We start from the raw sequence: 12927 nt of genomic DNA, 5'->3' as shown, positions 1-12927 counted from the left end.
TGAAAAAACCCTACAACCATTACAACATAGTGTTATTTACATGGTTGGAATATATAAGATGTGCTTTGAGGGTTGATATTTAAAAAGCATGTGCAATTGCAAGTGACGATGGAACTGACGTAGTAAGGGGGGGGGGAGGGGGGGGGGGGAGGGGGGGGGGGGTGTAAAATAACATTTTCCAAACAGGCTTTAACAGTTGGATTCAAGAATCAGATTTTTTAAAATATTTTAGTTGAGTAATTGACCTAACCTGCCACCTTCACATTGGATAATAATATAACCTTTTACATCAAGGCTACCATAGTAGAAACATGTTACCAGTCAAGCAAAGTTGTTCTTTATACAGCAGAATGCTTTTCGACCTTTTGACAGTGAATGTACAAAGGCACCTTGAAGGTATGTGAAGCTGAGTCAGTTGTCCCACTCATCACACAGCAACAAAAATCTATACTCTATAAAACTATACAGAAAATATTCTTCAGAACAAAATATTTTTCTCACAGTAAAAAACAAAAATAATAATTGATTTCACTTGTTCTTGGAGCAGCTTCTTTAGTTTCAGGAAGGCAAGAACACACAAAAAACATATACACATACATTATAGTCATTTCCTAAATCAGTTTATTTTTCCACAGTGTTGGGAAGTAACATACTCAAACACTGTAGTGTTTGAGGTAATTTTGAGGTACCATTTTACTTTTATATTACGTAATACAAAATATAATTACCTAATAAATTATGATGAAATATGATAGATGAAGTTACCCAGCAGTAAAGCTGTTACAAGCCCCAACTTTTACCAGTCTGCACAACAGACAGCATTCTGAATACATCTGTGGTTCCATATATAATATATGATTCTGAAATGGGATATTCTGCATAACGACAACTTTAACTTTTGGTACTTTGAGTATATTTTGTATTACTGATTATTTTTACACTATAGTATTGGAAATCTCAGATATTTCTCCAGCCCCTGTTTATTTGTATTGGGGACAGGTGACAAAACGTGTATTTATTTTGCAGTTCATCTTTCTGTCTGTTGCTTTCTTTGTCTCCATTGAGGTCAGCAGCTGCTTTATTGGCAGGATGCAGAAATGCAAAGGCAGGAGGTGACAAAGTAAATTCCACTCACTACAGACTATAACAATCAAATGAGAACTAATTACCTATTTACAATGTTAGCCAGTATCGCTGCCCATTTTCCCTGTGACACTCAATCTGTCTTCTTTTTCCACTGATCATGCCTCCTGCTGTGTTTGTCCACCCCTGGGAGCTGTCAGTGGTTGTGCGAGCCCTGAAGACGAGCTGCAGCTCAGCGCCTAGTCTGACTGATCTTTTGTATTGTGCAACTTCTCCACAGCTCTCTCTGATCTGTAGAAATCATTATAAGTTTTACCTTAAGGCATGGGAGAAAACAGAGCTTTTTGAGACCTCCTTGATTCTCCATCACTTCTCTCACACGCACATTACACACACACACACACACACACACACACATGCTCCACCACCCACAGTCAGAGGCAGAAATAATATTTTCATTGAAAGCTTCTTCAGCTCTGCAGATGGGATAACATGCCACTACTTTTGCCAAACCACTTCTTCCTGGAGGCTGCTGTTTAAGTTATCCCCAGCTAGAAGGTCAGCCAGTCAGTCTGTTATAGAGCGTATAATCAAATAATTCAATTATACAGTCTCACTTTGGTGCTCGAACCAATTATAATCCATTTATCCTCAGTGGATGATCAATAAGCTGATGTTCAGACTGACTTTAATGTGTCTGAGAGAATTGTGCTTTGCTGCCCTCTACTGCTTTTGTCTCACATTACATCTACATCATTTCAGTGTATTGTTAATATGTAACAGCCATCTGTACAGCCCTTTCTCTGGGGTTACAGTATGGAGCCAACAGTTACAACATTATTGCTCTCACTAATGGCTTTTACTATCGTAATAATTTCTCTAAATGATGATGAGTTTGTGTGAAATACTTCTGAAATACAAATGAAACTCCTCAAGAGCCTTAAACTCTGGGTTAGTAAGTGAAATGCATCTTAAAGGTGCAGCGAGCTCTTACAAAACATTTCCCTCCAGTGACAAAACAGAAGAGAAAATTAGTACTGTAGCCTATATTTGTAGTCTATAGTGGTTATTTTTACATATGCTGCTGGTTTTATGTTTTGTGTGTTCTTAATGTGTTGTTACTCTGTGCAGTTATTTTATTGTGGAACTTCATTCCAAAACACATTTCCCCAAGTAATTGTTTTCACTTTGTATTCACTTTATAACTGTATGTTTTCTGCAAGCAAACTTGGCTGTGGTTTTAGAAGCTTTGTCACTGTCAGGCATGACAGCTCCTGATTATGTTTCTGACCTGCTAACCACATTCCAGCCTGACCTGATCCTCTCCTAGGTCTCTGTTAATAATTTCTAGATCATGACTAAAAACCAGGACTAGGCTTGGCTCTTAATCTTTGTTAAATCACATTATTTCAGAACTGCATTTATTTCAATAATTTTTATTCTGTGCTTTTTTTTTGGTCAAATTGCACTTTATGTAAATCTTATTTGTGTTTTATTAAACTATGTTTCTTTCTTTTCTATTTTTTTATACTTTTCATTTAACATGTTTTGGAAAAGTAGAAAAACTGTCTAGCAATAGTCTATTGCTATCTTCTCCCTTGCTGTCTACAAATGGTCTTATGTAGGGATGGTGGTCTTTTTGTCATGTCACTTCGCCTCTTCACTCGTCTTGTCAGTCCAATCAATACTTGACCTGAAATTTTGCAGTGGTGGGTTTGAGAGCTTATACCACTATGTAACCTCCTCTGAGCATTTTGTGCACAAATTCATGTCAGATTTTGTCACCTTCTCTGCAGGGCAAAGCAGGAAGGGGGAAATGCATGAGTCTGCTCAAAAAAGCCTGAGTGCTGATAGTGAATGCTGGATTTATTTTTTAAAATACCGGCTTGTTCAATTATACCAAAACCTTTCTAAAAGCACATGGTGAATTTGAACTTTTCAGAGTCCTTTTTTTTTTTTGTAGGAAAACAGCAATATTTAATTTCTCGCATGACTGATTACCAAGGCTGAACTGGATTATGACATTTTTTTAATTATTTTTTTGTCTTATCTCATTTCCAGCACAATTCTATTGACTTGTCATACAATTTAAATTAAGGATTTCAGTGAAAACTTGTGCTATATAACATAAAAAACAAACCATTGGTGGTATGTGTGAGGCCAATCTGTGATTTTTTAAAATGTCATTATTTAGATAAGTCTCTCTGTGTACTGTATGTAATTCGATATATACACCCATGTTTGCACCCATGTGGTTTTCCCAAGCTGTTTCTCCATGCAAAGCAAGTCCAACACATTTCCATAATCACAATTCATCTCTGAACAGGGCAGGGGCAACCAAACCAAGAACATTTATTAGATACCATGTGTGCAAAATGGTGGCGAATCTACAGAGCGTTAAGTAGTGATTTACACATAACTTTTTCTTAATTTTTGGACACACACTTCACAACAACACCAGTCTTTGGCAGAGAGAGTAGGACCTGGAGTTCGTGCACAAGTGACAGAGGGAGCCATACACAGCAGAGTTAGTCCTTTATAATTGAGGTTACAGGTCAAACAAGACCATAGCAACAAATACTCAGTGTAGCAGGTTGGCCTTGTAAGTTAACTTACAGGTTTGACTCCTTAAGTGTTGTAAAACTGCTTTGCAGGTTAAACAACAAACAATCTTTACAGTACAGAGACCTCCAGCACATAATGATACAAACAGACCAACATTTAAACTGTTACTGTGATTGCTTGGTTTGGGCAACTTTTTGCCTACACACACACACACACAGTAGTTTTGCGTTGTGTGTACAAGTTAAATGTCCAATAAGGGGCAGCGGGTCAGAAAGGAGGAAGGGTAGTATGGAGGGTTTTATATCATATTTCAGCCTTCCCTTGTGAGACTTATCATACATATAGTTGGATCAATGGATCAAAGGTATGCAGGTGTGAAAATATGTCAATACTGTTGTATTAGTTTAAGATTTTCAGGAGCATGGTGTTGTAGTTTTTACAGCAAGTCAACTCTGGTGAGGTTCTTGCTTTTTAGAAAAACATAAAGCCCTCTTTCACACCCCAATGATTTTGGTGCAGTCCCTAATTACAAAAACAGGAGTGCAGTTGATTCTAGGTTACCACTCTACTCTGACAAGTTTAATAATGAATACTTAAATGTTCCACAAAACTTGTATTTTAGCTGCAAGTGTATCTGCTGAATTGAAAGCTAATGTGGAGAGATTATGTATTGCAAAGACACTTATTCTAACTCCAAGGGGAGGTAAAGACAAACTTTGCACTCAAATCATGATGACCATGATGCACATTTGACCCTGAATCTGTGCCTTCCTCATGATTTCCAATCATTTGCTAGAGTAATAAGCTTCTCCAAATCTTCGATGGGGCACCCACATGTGGATAGTTTTAATGAAGACACATTTACATGACAACCTTGTACAACTCATCACCACACACATTTTAGAAAGTTATTTGGTCCAGCATACACCAGTTATTTTACACACATTTTTCCACCCAATGTTAACATTACATGCACATACACTTGCACATCCTTCTGGTCCGTCTGTGAAACCAGATAACACTTTAGCCCACAGTACTCGACATCCTGCAGCCACCATTACGAGATTCATAAATGAAATCGTTCTACCACTACCACAAGTTTGCATTTGGTGCCTGGTAACATTAATATTTCTGACATTTATCCAGAAAACCGTGAACATCTGGTGTTTTTAGTGGTACAACCTCTGCATTATATGATCCTGGTGTTCACTATTTGGTTGCTGAGCTCTCAACATCAACAACAAATCTAATTCTACTATTACTTGTACAGTGGTTTGATAGCACCTGATACGGTTATAGGAGTCCATTTAGTGTATGTATATTATTTCAGTAAGTGAATATATTATACAGCAGTTAGTTATGAAGCCCTGAGGTCAGCCATTTTTATTCTTCATCACATCCATGGCTAGTCTCTTAAATATCTTTACTCACTCTTATGACAACTGTCTCGCTCACCGGATATAAACACAGACATCTGTGAAGCACTGTACAGAGATGGCACACTTGCACATACAGCACACCACATACATGGACATCATCTTATACACCACTGTGTTTCATTACCACTAAACAACTGACAGTGAGGATGATTTATTTCATGGCATCTTTTTGCAACAAGTTTTTTGACAAGCGATTTAGGGATCATCATTTGTCCGACAAAATTGGATGAAGGCTATTTCTGTCTTAGCAGTTGCACAGTATCTTGCTCCTTCCCATCTGCCTCTGTTTACTCTCATTTGCACATGAAATACATCAGACATCTCTGCTATTTGTAAAAAGTAGAAAATGGAGAGAAAAAAGTCCACACTGTCGCAGTAAGACCCATTAAAGTGACACATCTCTCATGGCGGATATTTTCTGTTTTAATATTGGTGGTTACAATTTGTTTTTTAAGGCTATATTTGGCGATGGGATGTTAAGCTTTCTGCCTTTAGTGAGGCTCACCCATGCCTCTTTCCTCTAACACACAAAACAGGTTCCTACATAGTAGTTTACCCATGTAAACAAAGCAAAACTAACATCAATCACTGGGATCTGCTCTCATCATTTTTATGAACAGGTAAAATTACTTGATGTACAAGAAGTTTTACTTGGACCTATTAATGTTTTTGAGATGTGTTAAAAACTCATATTAAAGAATGTAGTGCTGACTCCAGTGGTGTCACTTGTGTGAAAATGTGAAATATTACTTTAGGTGAGTCATGACAGCAATAAGACAAGGGCATAGAGCTGCACAAAACATTTTCAGCATCTACAACTCTACTGCGGAAGTGATAGTTTTATTTCTAGTCTATTAATCACACCATGCAGGACAGGATTTTACCATATTGATTTTGTTAGAAAGTAAAACCTAGTCTTTTCTAGTCATTCACATCAACTCCAATACATTATATCAACAACACTAAACCACTGCAATGAGAGGAAGAAATCAGCTGGACAAGGCACTAAATCTGATTCATGACTGATCAATAGAGCCGACTGGACAGAATAACTGTAAGAGATTATTTTGCCTTGAAAATCACTTCAGAGATCTACCTGAGAATTTAAAATGAAACCATGTTTTTGATCTATATGGGCTAAAAAGCAACCCTCCTCTGAACTAAATGAACAAAAGGATCTTCTGCCCTTCCCTTTTGATAGATGATAAAAAGAGAGACGACATGAAGCTCTGTCTGCAGTTGGGGTGATAACAATATTACCATATGGGCAGGAAAACTTCAAATACTACCCCCTTTTCCTCTCTCTCACTCGCTCATATATAATTTGTTGCCAAGTAACCGTGGCCTTGCAGAGTCCCCGGTGCATAATTTCTTCTCATTTGTGGTCTGAGCTGAGCGATGCAAGCACTACAGAAAATCCACTGTGGATGCCACACACACATCCTTGGCATGTGCCATCTAAAGGTGTGTGTGTGTGTAACACCTGCTTCAGTCCACAATCAGCTGCAGATTAAATGCCCATTTATAAATGCACCATCACAGAGGCTCATTTCTATACATGTGTGACACGCTGTAGAGGAACAATTCATATTGAGATACTATTGACAGTTATATGTCCTTGGCCATTGTGTGATGCAGTCAATTTTTTAGGGATTTTCTTTTTCTGGTGTATTCACTCTCCCTCAACCTGCCTCGTCTATTTCTGCTTTGGTTAGTGATGATTGTTTCCATGCCCCTTACTCAGACTACAAGATGCCTTGCGGGTACACACACACATGCGTTAAGGCCTTTTGAGGCCAGTCTCGGTAAGGAAATTGGTTTCTCTGCCCTTTATATGATGGATTTTTCTCCCTGTATGATGTAAATCGGAGACTGGTTTGTTTGCTTTTTTATTCATGGACTGTCACAAATTCTTTTCTAAATTATCACTGATATTTTAGGAAGATTTATATATCAAATATCACTGAAGTTAACAATTATTCAGTTAATGGGATAAGAAAAAATACACCATTAAACAAGAATAGCAGGGTACCATATCAAGACGTTTTGCTGTAAATATCAACCTAACACCAGCTTAAAACTTTGTATTTTCTGACCTTCAGAGGGTTAACCTTGCTGCAGTGATGTAGAAGTGTACACCAGGGTGTCTTAGTACAATTTCAACCAGAGAGGGTATTAAGTTACTCTTTTGTAAGAGTTTTTAGTCGCATGGATTTTTTCCTTAATCACCAATATAGGACATAGGCAGGATGGGTTTCAAAAACGGCTACAGCTGGACTTCATCCCAATCAATGCTAATGCTAACCCTAAACTTACCATTGTTACTTCAAGGTGAACAGTGCTTAGACACACGTAACGACAATATTCAGTGGTTCACACACACAGGGTCAACAATGACAACAACAATGCTTTGGATTAGTGAAAAAGTTAAAAAAATCACAATCTTGAGTCTCAGTGACAGAGTGATTATGGACATACACTCACATTAATTTGTAAACAAAATATACACATACATACTGTACCTTGTACTCTAAATCTACAGTGAAAATCTTTTTTGTTTTGGTTATCATTGATTTTCAGTCTTAATTCATTGCCGTTTTTTTTATATAGTCCATTTCATTTATCATACGTATATTTACAGAACTTCATATTTTTCCATATTCCATATTTTTCTGAGAGTGGTGTTTACTATCCTTGGGGTGAAAACTAAAATGATCTAATCTAATAAACATGTTTCTTACTTTACAACTCTCCTCAAAGTGCAAGACTATGATGGGGTAAAGTGCATGAGTCCTGCCAGCGAATCACTCGTCAACTCTGCTCTACCGGTGCAAAGACTGTCTTCTTACTGTAATATGTATTGACACATCAAACCATGCTGATTGAGCAAGCACACATCAAAACCTTTCACTTAAAATCTTGGTAACATGATTCCAGCGTGACAATAACATGTTGACTGCATGACAAGGCAAAGCAAGGAGGACTGCAGAGTCCTCATTGAAGCTACAGACAGCAGTGTGGTATACGGTCTGGAGACAGTAAGTGTATTTTAATTAAATAAACGCTCGCCTCTCCACTCACACTTCTAAACGAGACGGCAGGTCGAAATCAGTTACTTGGCAAGAAATGTGGCACTGTAAGAAAGCAACATTCACATTAGGAAAATTGTATCCATTCGTTTCAGATGATCATGTATAATAAGCAGTGTATCCCAGGTATTCTTACTTGCAAATGTTCTCAGAAATAGTAACTATCAAGTTATAAAATCATGTGTCACTTTTTATTTGATCAAATAATTTCTCAGCTAATTAATGTTGGCTGACTTGTGGAGTTCTCGTGATGAGATTTGTGCACCAAACTGAGAAAGCAAGTCACAGCCCCCAAAGCCTTTTATCTACATTAAGATTTATTGCAACATTTGGTTTTCTGGGATATATTATAAGCCACCAGTAAGTCAGTTTTTACTTCCTGGACTTAAATCTTGCCAAGCAATATTATCTAAACCCCTGCCCACTGGCCAAGATTGTACTTGTTGCTTGGCAACACTGGCTTAGTGAACATTAAATCAAGGACATTTTGAACGTGTTCTGCACTGCAAAGCCAAAGTACAGTTAACTACATGAGTAATAAAAAAGAGAAATTCAGATGAGTTTAACTGCCATTAAAAGTGTTGTTGGTACAAAAGTAGGCTGTAGATTTGATGGTATTTGTTGTTAGTAGTGGGTTAATTGACCCCGAAAACTCATTTTCTCAATCCTTACTATGAGCAATGTACTCCTACATGAGCACAACATCTGCCCAACACAACAGCCAAAGTTGGAACAGTTGGAACAGATACAGTTTCACACGAGAAAGGCTTTTGTCTGTGCTCTTCTCACTGGTTTAAAGTGGGAGGGGTGACATGTTTTTGTGCACCAATCAAGTGTTAGTCATGAATATTAACCGTTTGGAACCAATATTTAAAGTTTGGAGGGGACTTAAGACATCAAAAAAAAAGTCTATTTGTTAATGTTTTTTGGGATTATTTGGAGTGGGAGGCTGTGAATTGGTAGCACACTGCTGGGTGTGGCTTTATGTCACCTGGCAACGTTCCTCTAGCGAGTACAGTATGCAGCAACACGACGCATCTGGGTCACAATAGCCGTACATTTACATCCTCAAGCTCAACGTCGCGCACACACATGGCAGTTCCACTTGCTAAATACATACACACACACACACAAAAAAAAAAGTTTCAAAACCCACCTGGAGCAGAAATCATTTTCACACTGAACAAGAGAACGTCACAATTCAGATTCTTTTATGCATGCAGCGTGTGAACGCACCATAGTCCTGGTTTACTAAGCTTTGTTACAGGGTCAGAGGTGTTTTTTGCAGAGTGTAAATATCGAGCTTGTGTAGCCTTTTAGCCTGACGAGTACAATGTTTGAACACTAACACGGGAGATTCAGGCTCATATCAATAATGTGACTCCTTGTTAAGAGTTAAAACTTGAAGCTGACATCATTTAAAGGTGAATTCGTCCCAGTTTCATTAGTACCGCCTTTATCTCTGCTTATGAAATAGCTCCTGCTGACAAATCCTTAGTAAATCTGTGTGATTGAAAGTTACAGTTGATGCACGTGAACTGTCCCATGGCTCATGATTCTCTACTGTGTAGTGTGCAGTCGTGTGTTAATGAATATTTACAGTACCACAGAAAACAGCTAGAGGAAGAGAGACATAGGCTTGGCACAGCTTCAGTATCATCACATAGACACAGACTGCAGTCTGTACAACCGTAATGAAAATGTATGTGGGGTATTGTGTGTGTGTGTGTGAGTGTGTTTGTGTTTTTGTTGTGCACTCCTGCTGTCCTCCTCCTCCTCCTCACTGTGTGGGGGAGCAGTCATCTAAATCCAGCAGCTCTCTGACCAGTCTTTCTCCAAACTGCGCTCGGCTGTAGCGTTTAACTGTGTAGGCGTCAGACATCTTGTAGAGGATGTACGCATTATTGATGGCGATGCTGATGCTCAACCAGAACACCTGCTGCCAGGTCTTGTTGGGCTTATGGAAGATAAAGTACCTGTGGGAGAAAAATAGCTACTTACTCCAGGGTTCCTCTACAAAAACCTTCTAATGAATGAAAAGTTAACACTCCACCATAAATAATAGGCTTTAAAGTGGGACTGTGTAACGTTATCTGAACATCTGGGATAATAACATATAACTTCACTTCCTTTCTCAAACTGTCAAGAGTTAGTTGCATTAGGCTGTAATGGGTTCACAAACAGGAAACAAGTTAGAAGAGTTATTAAGTCAGCAACTGACTAGTTAGCATCTGAGCAATTTGCTAACATTAAAGGACCAATATGTAGGATTTAGTGGCCTAAAGTAAGGGTGTATTTCATTGTTTATGGATGAAGAAAGAGTGCGCATTTCTTATTGCAAACGTTACACAGCCTCACTTTAAGGGCAGAATATGTCATGTTATGTCCAAAACATGAACCACTGCAAGAAATTGTAAAATGTTGTACGTACTTGCTGTACTTGTCGTCGTATTTGCAGATGTAGCTGAGGTGTGCCGCAAAGGCCTCAACAGCCAATGGACATGGGATCTCCCCACTTTTCCTCTTAATGATCATACCTGCCACAGACACACACACCACAAACTAAGAGTGAGAGACATACAGGAGAGAAACGAGATCCCACTGAAGGGACTCTGTGGTCACCTGGCCAACAACAAGGGAGACAAGGGAAAGGAAAAGAAGCGCTCCTTTACGTGAGGGAGGCTGCCCAGGTGCAACTTGTTACTATTTTGGTTTATAGCTGGTCTCTTTCTTACAGCAGACATTCAGTCACAGCAGGAGTTGTAACTACTAACACTAACAATGGCTCTGTTCCATTTATGTCCCAGTAAGCCATGACAGTCAACCAACATGCACAATATCAGGGTCCATAAAACTGGTACATGTAAATGGAAATTCAGACATGATCAATTATCAAACATGTTGAATGCTTCACTTTCTGGACAGTCATTGGTTTTTGCTTCAGATTTTAAGCACCCTTTAATTTCTCCATGACTATCTGGCATTTACAGAATTATGCTTCATTTTATATCTACAACTTGTGACAATGGCCAGACTCCTGGTATCATATAGACACTTGCTGATTAGTCTGTATGGATCTGATCAGGCTAAAGAGCTTGTTTTCAGACTTGAATTTTGTAAGAGTGTTAATCACAGATTATATTAACACTAATGCAATGGTTAATGGAGGAGATATGGTGATTATGTGAGGAAATAATTAATCTCCATAATAATGTAGGAGTCCCTGTTGTACCCCGTTATTTATACACATAATTAATCATATTTATCAGTTATCATCATGGAGGCCTTTTTTCAGTTACTATTGAGTAAATTATAAAATATTACCAGACAAAAGTAACTAACCTTGCTATTGTTTTATTTTATTTATTTTATTGTTGGCAGCTAATTTAATTCTCCTTTTTGTACAGAGTGAAAAAGAGCACACAAACATACCCATGTACACACAGAGGGAAAAGAAAATCAATATTGGATAATAACAGTTTAACTGATCTGGGGCTTTGCTTCCACTCTCTTCATTCAAAGAGCTCAAACACACTGCTGCCCTTCAACTCGGTTTAAAACCTAACAAAACGGTTTAATCGAGAGTGGATTACGTTGTATGAGGAGGGGTATATCATGTTCCTGTCGCCTCCTGGAAATGGATTATCATGGATTACGAGCTCTCATTGATTTTGCCTGACACAAATGCTTAATGATGGTAACTTGCATCCACAAAAGACAGTACTGCTAATCTTATTTTCACTGAAAAACTGTCAGGTTAATGGCAACCAAAAATAGTTCCAAATATTACGGCACATTAGTGGTGAGTTTTAGCTCTGGGTGCATCTCAGCACCGTTTACCTTGTTTTGTTGGGGAATAGGCATTGGTGAGGAACCTGAAGTGTCCCTTGTTGTACCAGCTGATCAGTGACATGCTGCCTTTCATCATTACTCGTGACTGGCCGCGCTGCGCCGGCGTGGAGCCGCAGACCAGCATGTTTTGTGGTAAGCCTGTACAGTCGCTCTTCCTGGTGCTCAGCAGACCACAACAGTAGATATCTGGAAAAGGAGAAATACAACCACATTAACATTTGTATAAATAATATACACAGTCTACTGCAGTTTGTAAGTCTTATATGATATTAAACTAAATATTTTCACACTTTTGGTTGGACAGAACAAGACATTTGAATATGACAGTAAGGTGGTTTCTGATATTTTATTGATCAAACCATTAATAAGATAAGATAAGATTGATCCCATACTGCAGAAATTCGCTCGCTACAGTACAACAGACAAGAGAGAATAGAAGAATAAGAGTTATATGTACACTATGGCTTTTTATATACAGATGGGTGCTGACTGATAAGGAACACTGCACAGGTCACAGCAGGAGGTAGTGGCATGGTGTAAAGATCCATTAATTAAGATTAATCAAAGAAATTAAATGAAGATAATTCTTAGCTGCAACCCTACTAACATAAATTATATAAAGTTTTTATCTAGAGCTGAAAAAATTAGTCGATTATTGATTATGTGATCGACAGAAAGTCCCTGGTTCCATCGATTCAAGTATGAGTAGGTGGTAGTAGTTCTGAAGTAGTTTTCGGGCAATTTATAGAACAAATGATTAATCAAAAAAGTAATTGTTGAGTGCAGCCTTAGTTTTATCCACCCCTGCAGTAACTCCTGTGCATTTATTGAGCTTTTCATGCATTCTGCTTTCTGATGTGAACTCACAGAACAAACTACTGTCCTGTTGATCTCTACCA

The 12927-nt window shown here is 38.2% G+C and overlaps 1 protein-coding gene across 1 annotated transcript in view; it reads right to left on the bottom strand.

Annotated features, from left to right (window-relative positions):
• Positions 1–7321: 7321 nt before the first annotated feature.
• The window catches only part of pgbd5 (piggyBac transposable element derived 5), a 23608-nt gene continuing 18002 nt past the window's right edge, over positions 7322–12927 (bottom strand). The window contains exons 5-7 of the mRNA XM_035662932.1: positions 12017–12214; positions 10608–10713; positions 7322–10152 (exon numbers count right to left, since the gene is read on the bottom strand). Coding sequence (XP_035518825.1) covers positions 9957–10152; positions 10608–10713; positions 12017–12214 — 500 coding nt within the window. The 3' untranslated portion in view covers positions 7322–9956. The remainder of the gene's footprint in view (positions 10153–10607; positions 10714–12016; positions 12215–12927) is intronic.

Source organism: Morone saxatilis, unplaced genomic scaffold, assembly GCF_004916995.1.
Source record: "Morone saxatilis isolate NCDOM2014 unplaced genomic scaffold, NCSU_SB_2.0 Contig19, whole genome shotgun sequence".
NCBI lineage: Eukaryota > Metazoa > Chordata > Actinopteri > Moronidae > Morone > Morone saxatilis.
Note: the sequence above shows the minus strand (reverse complement) of the source record. Positions and strands in the feature narration are given on the sequence as shown.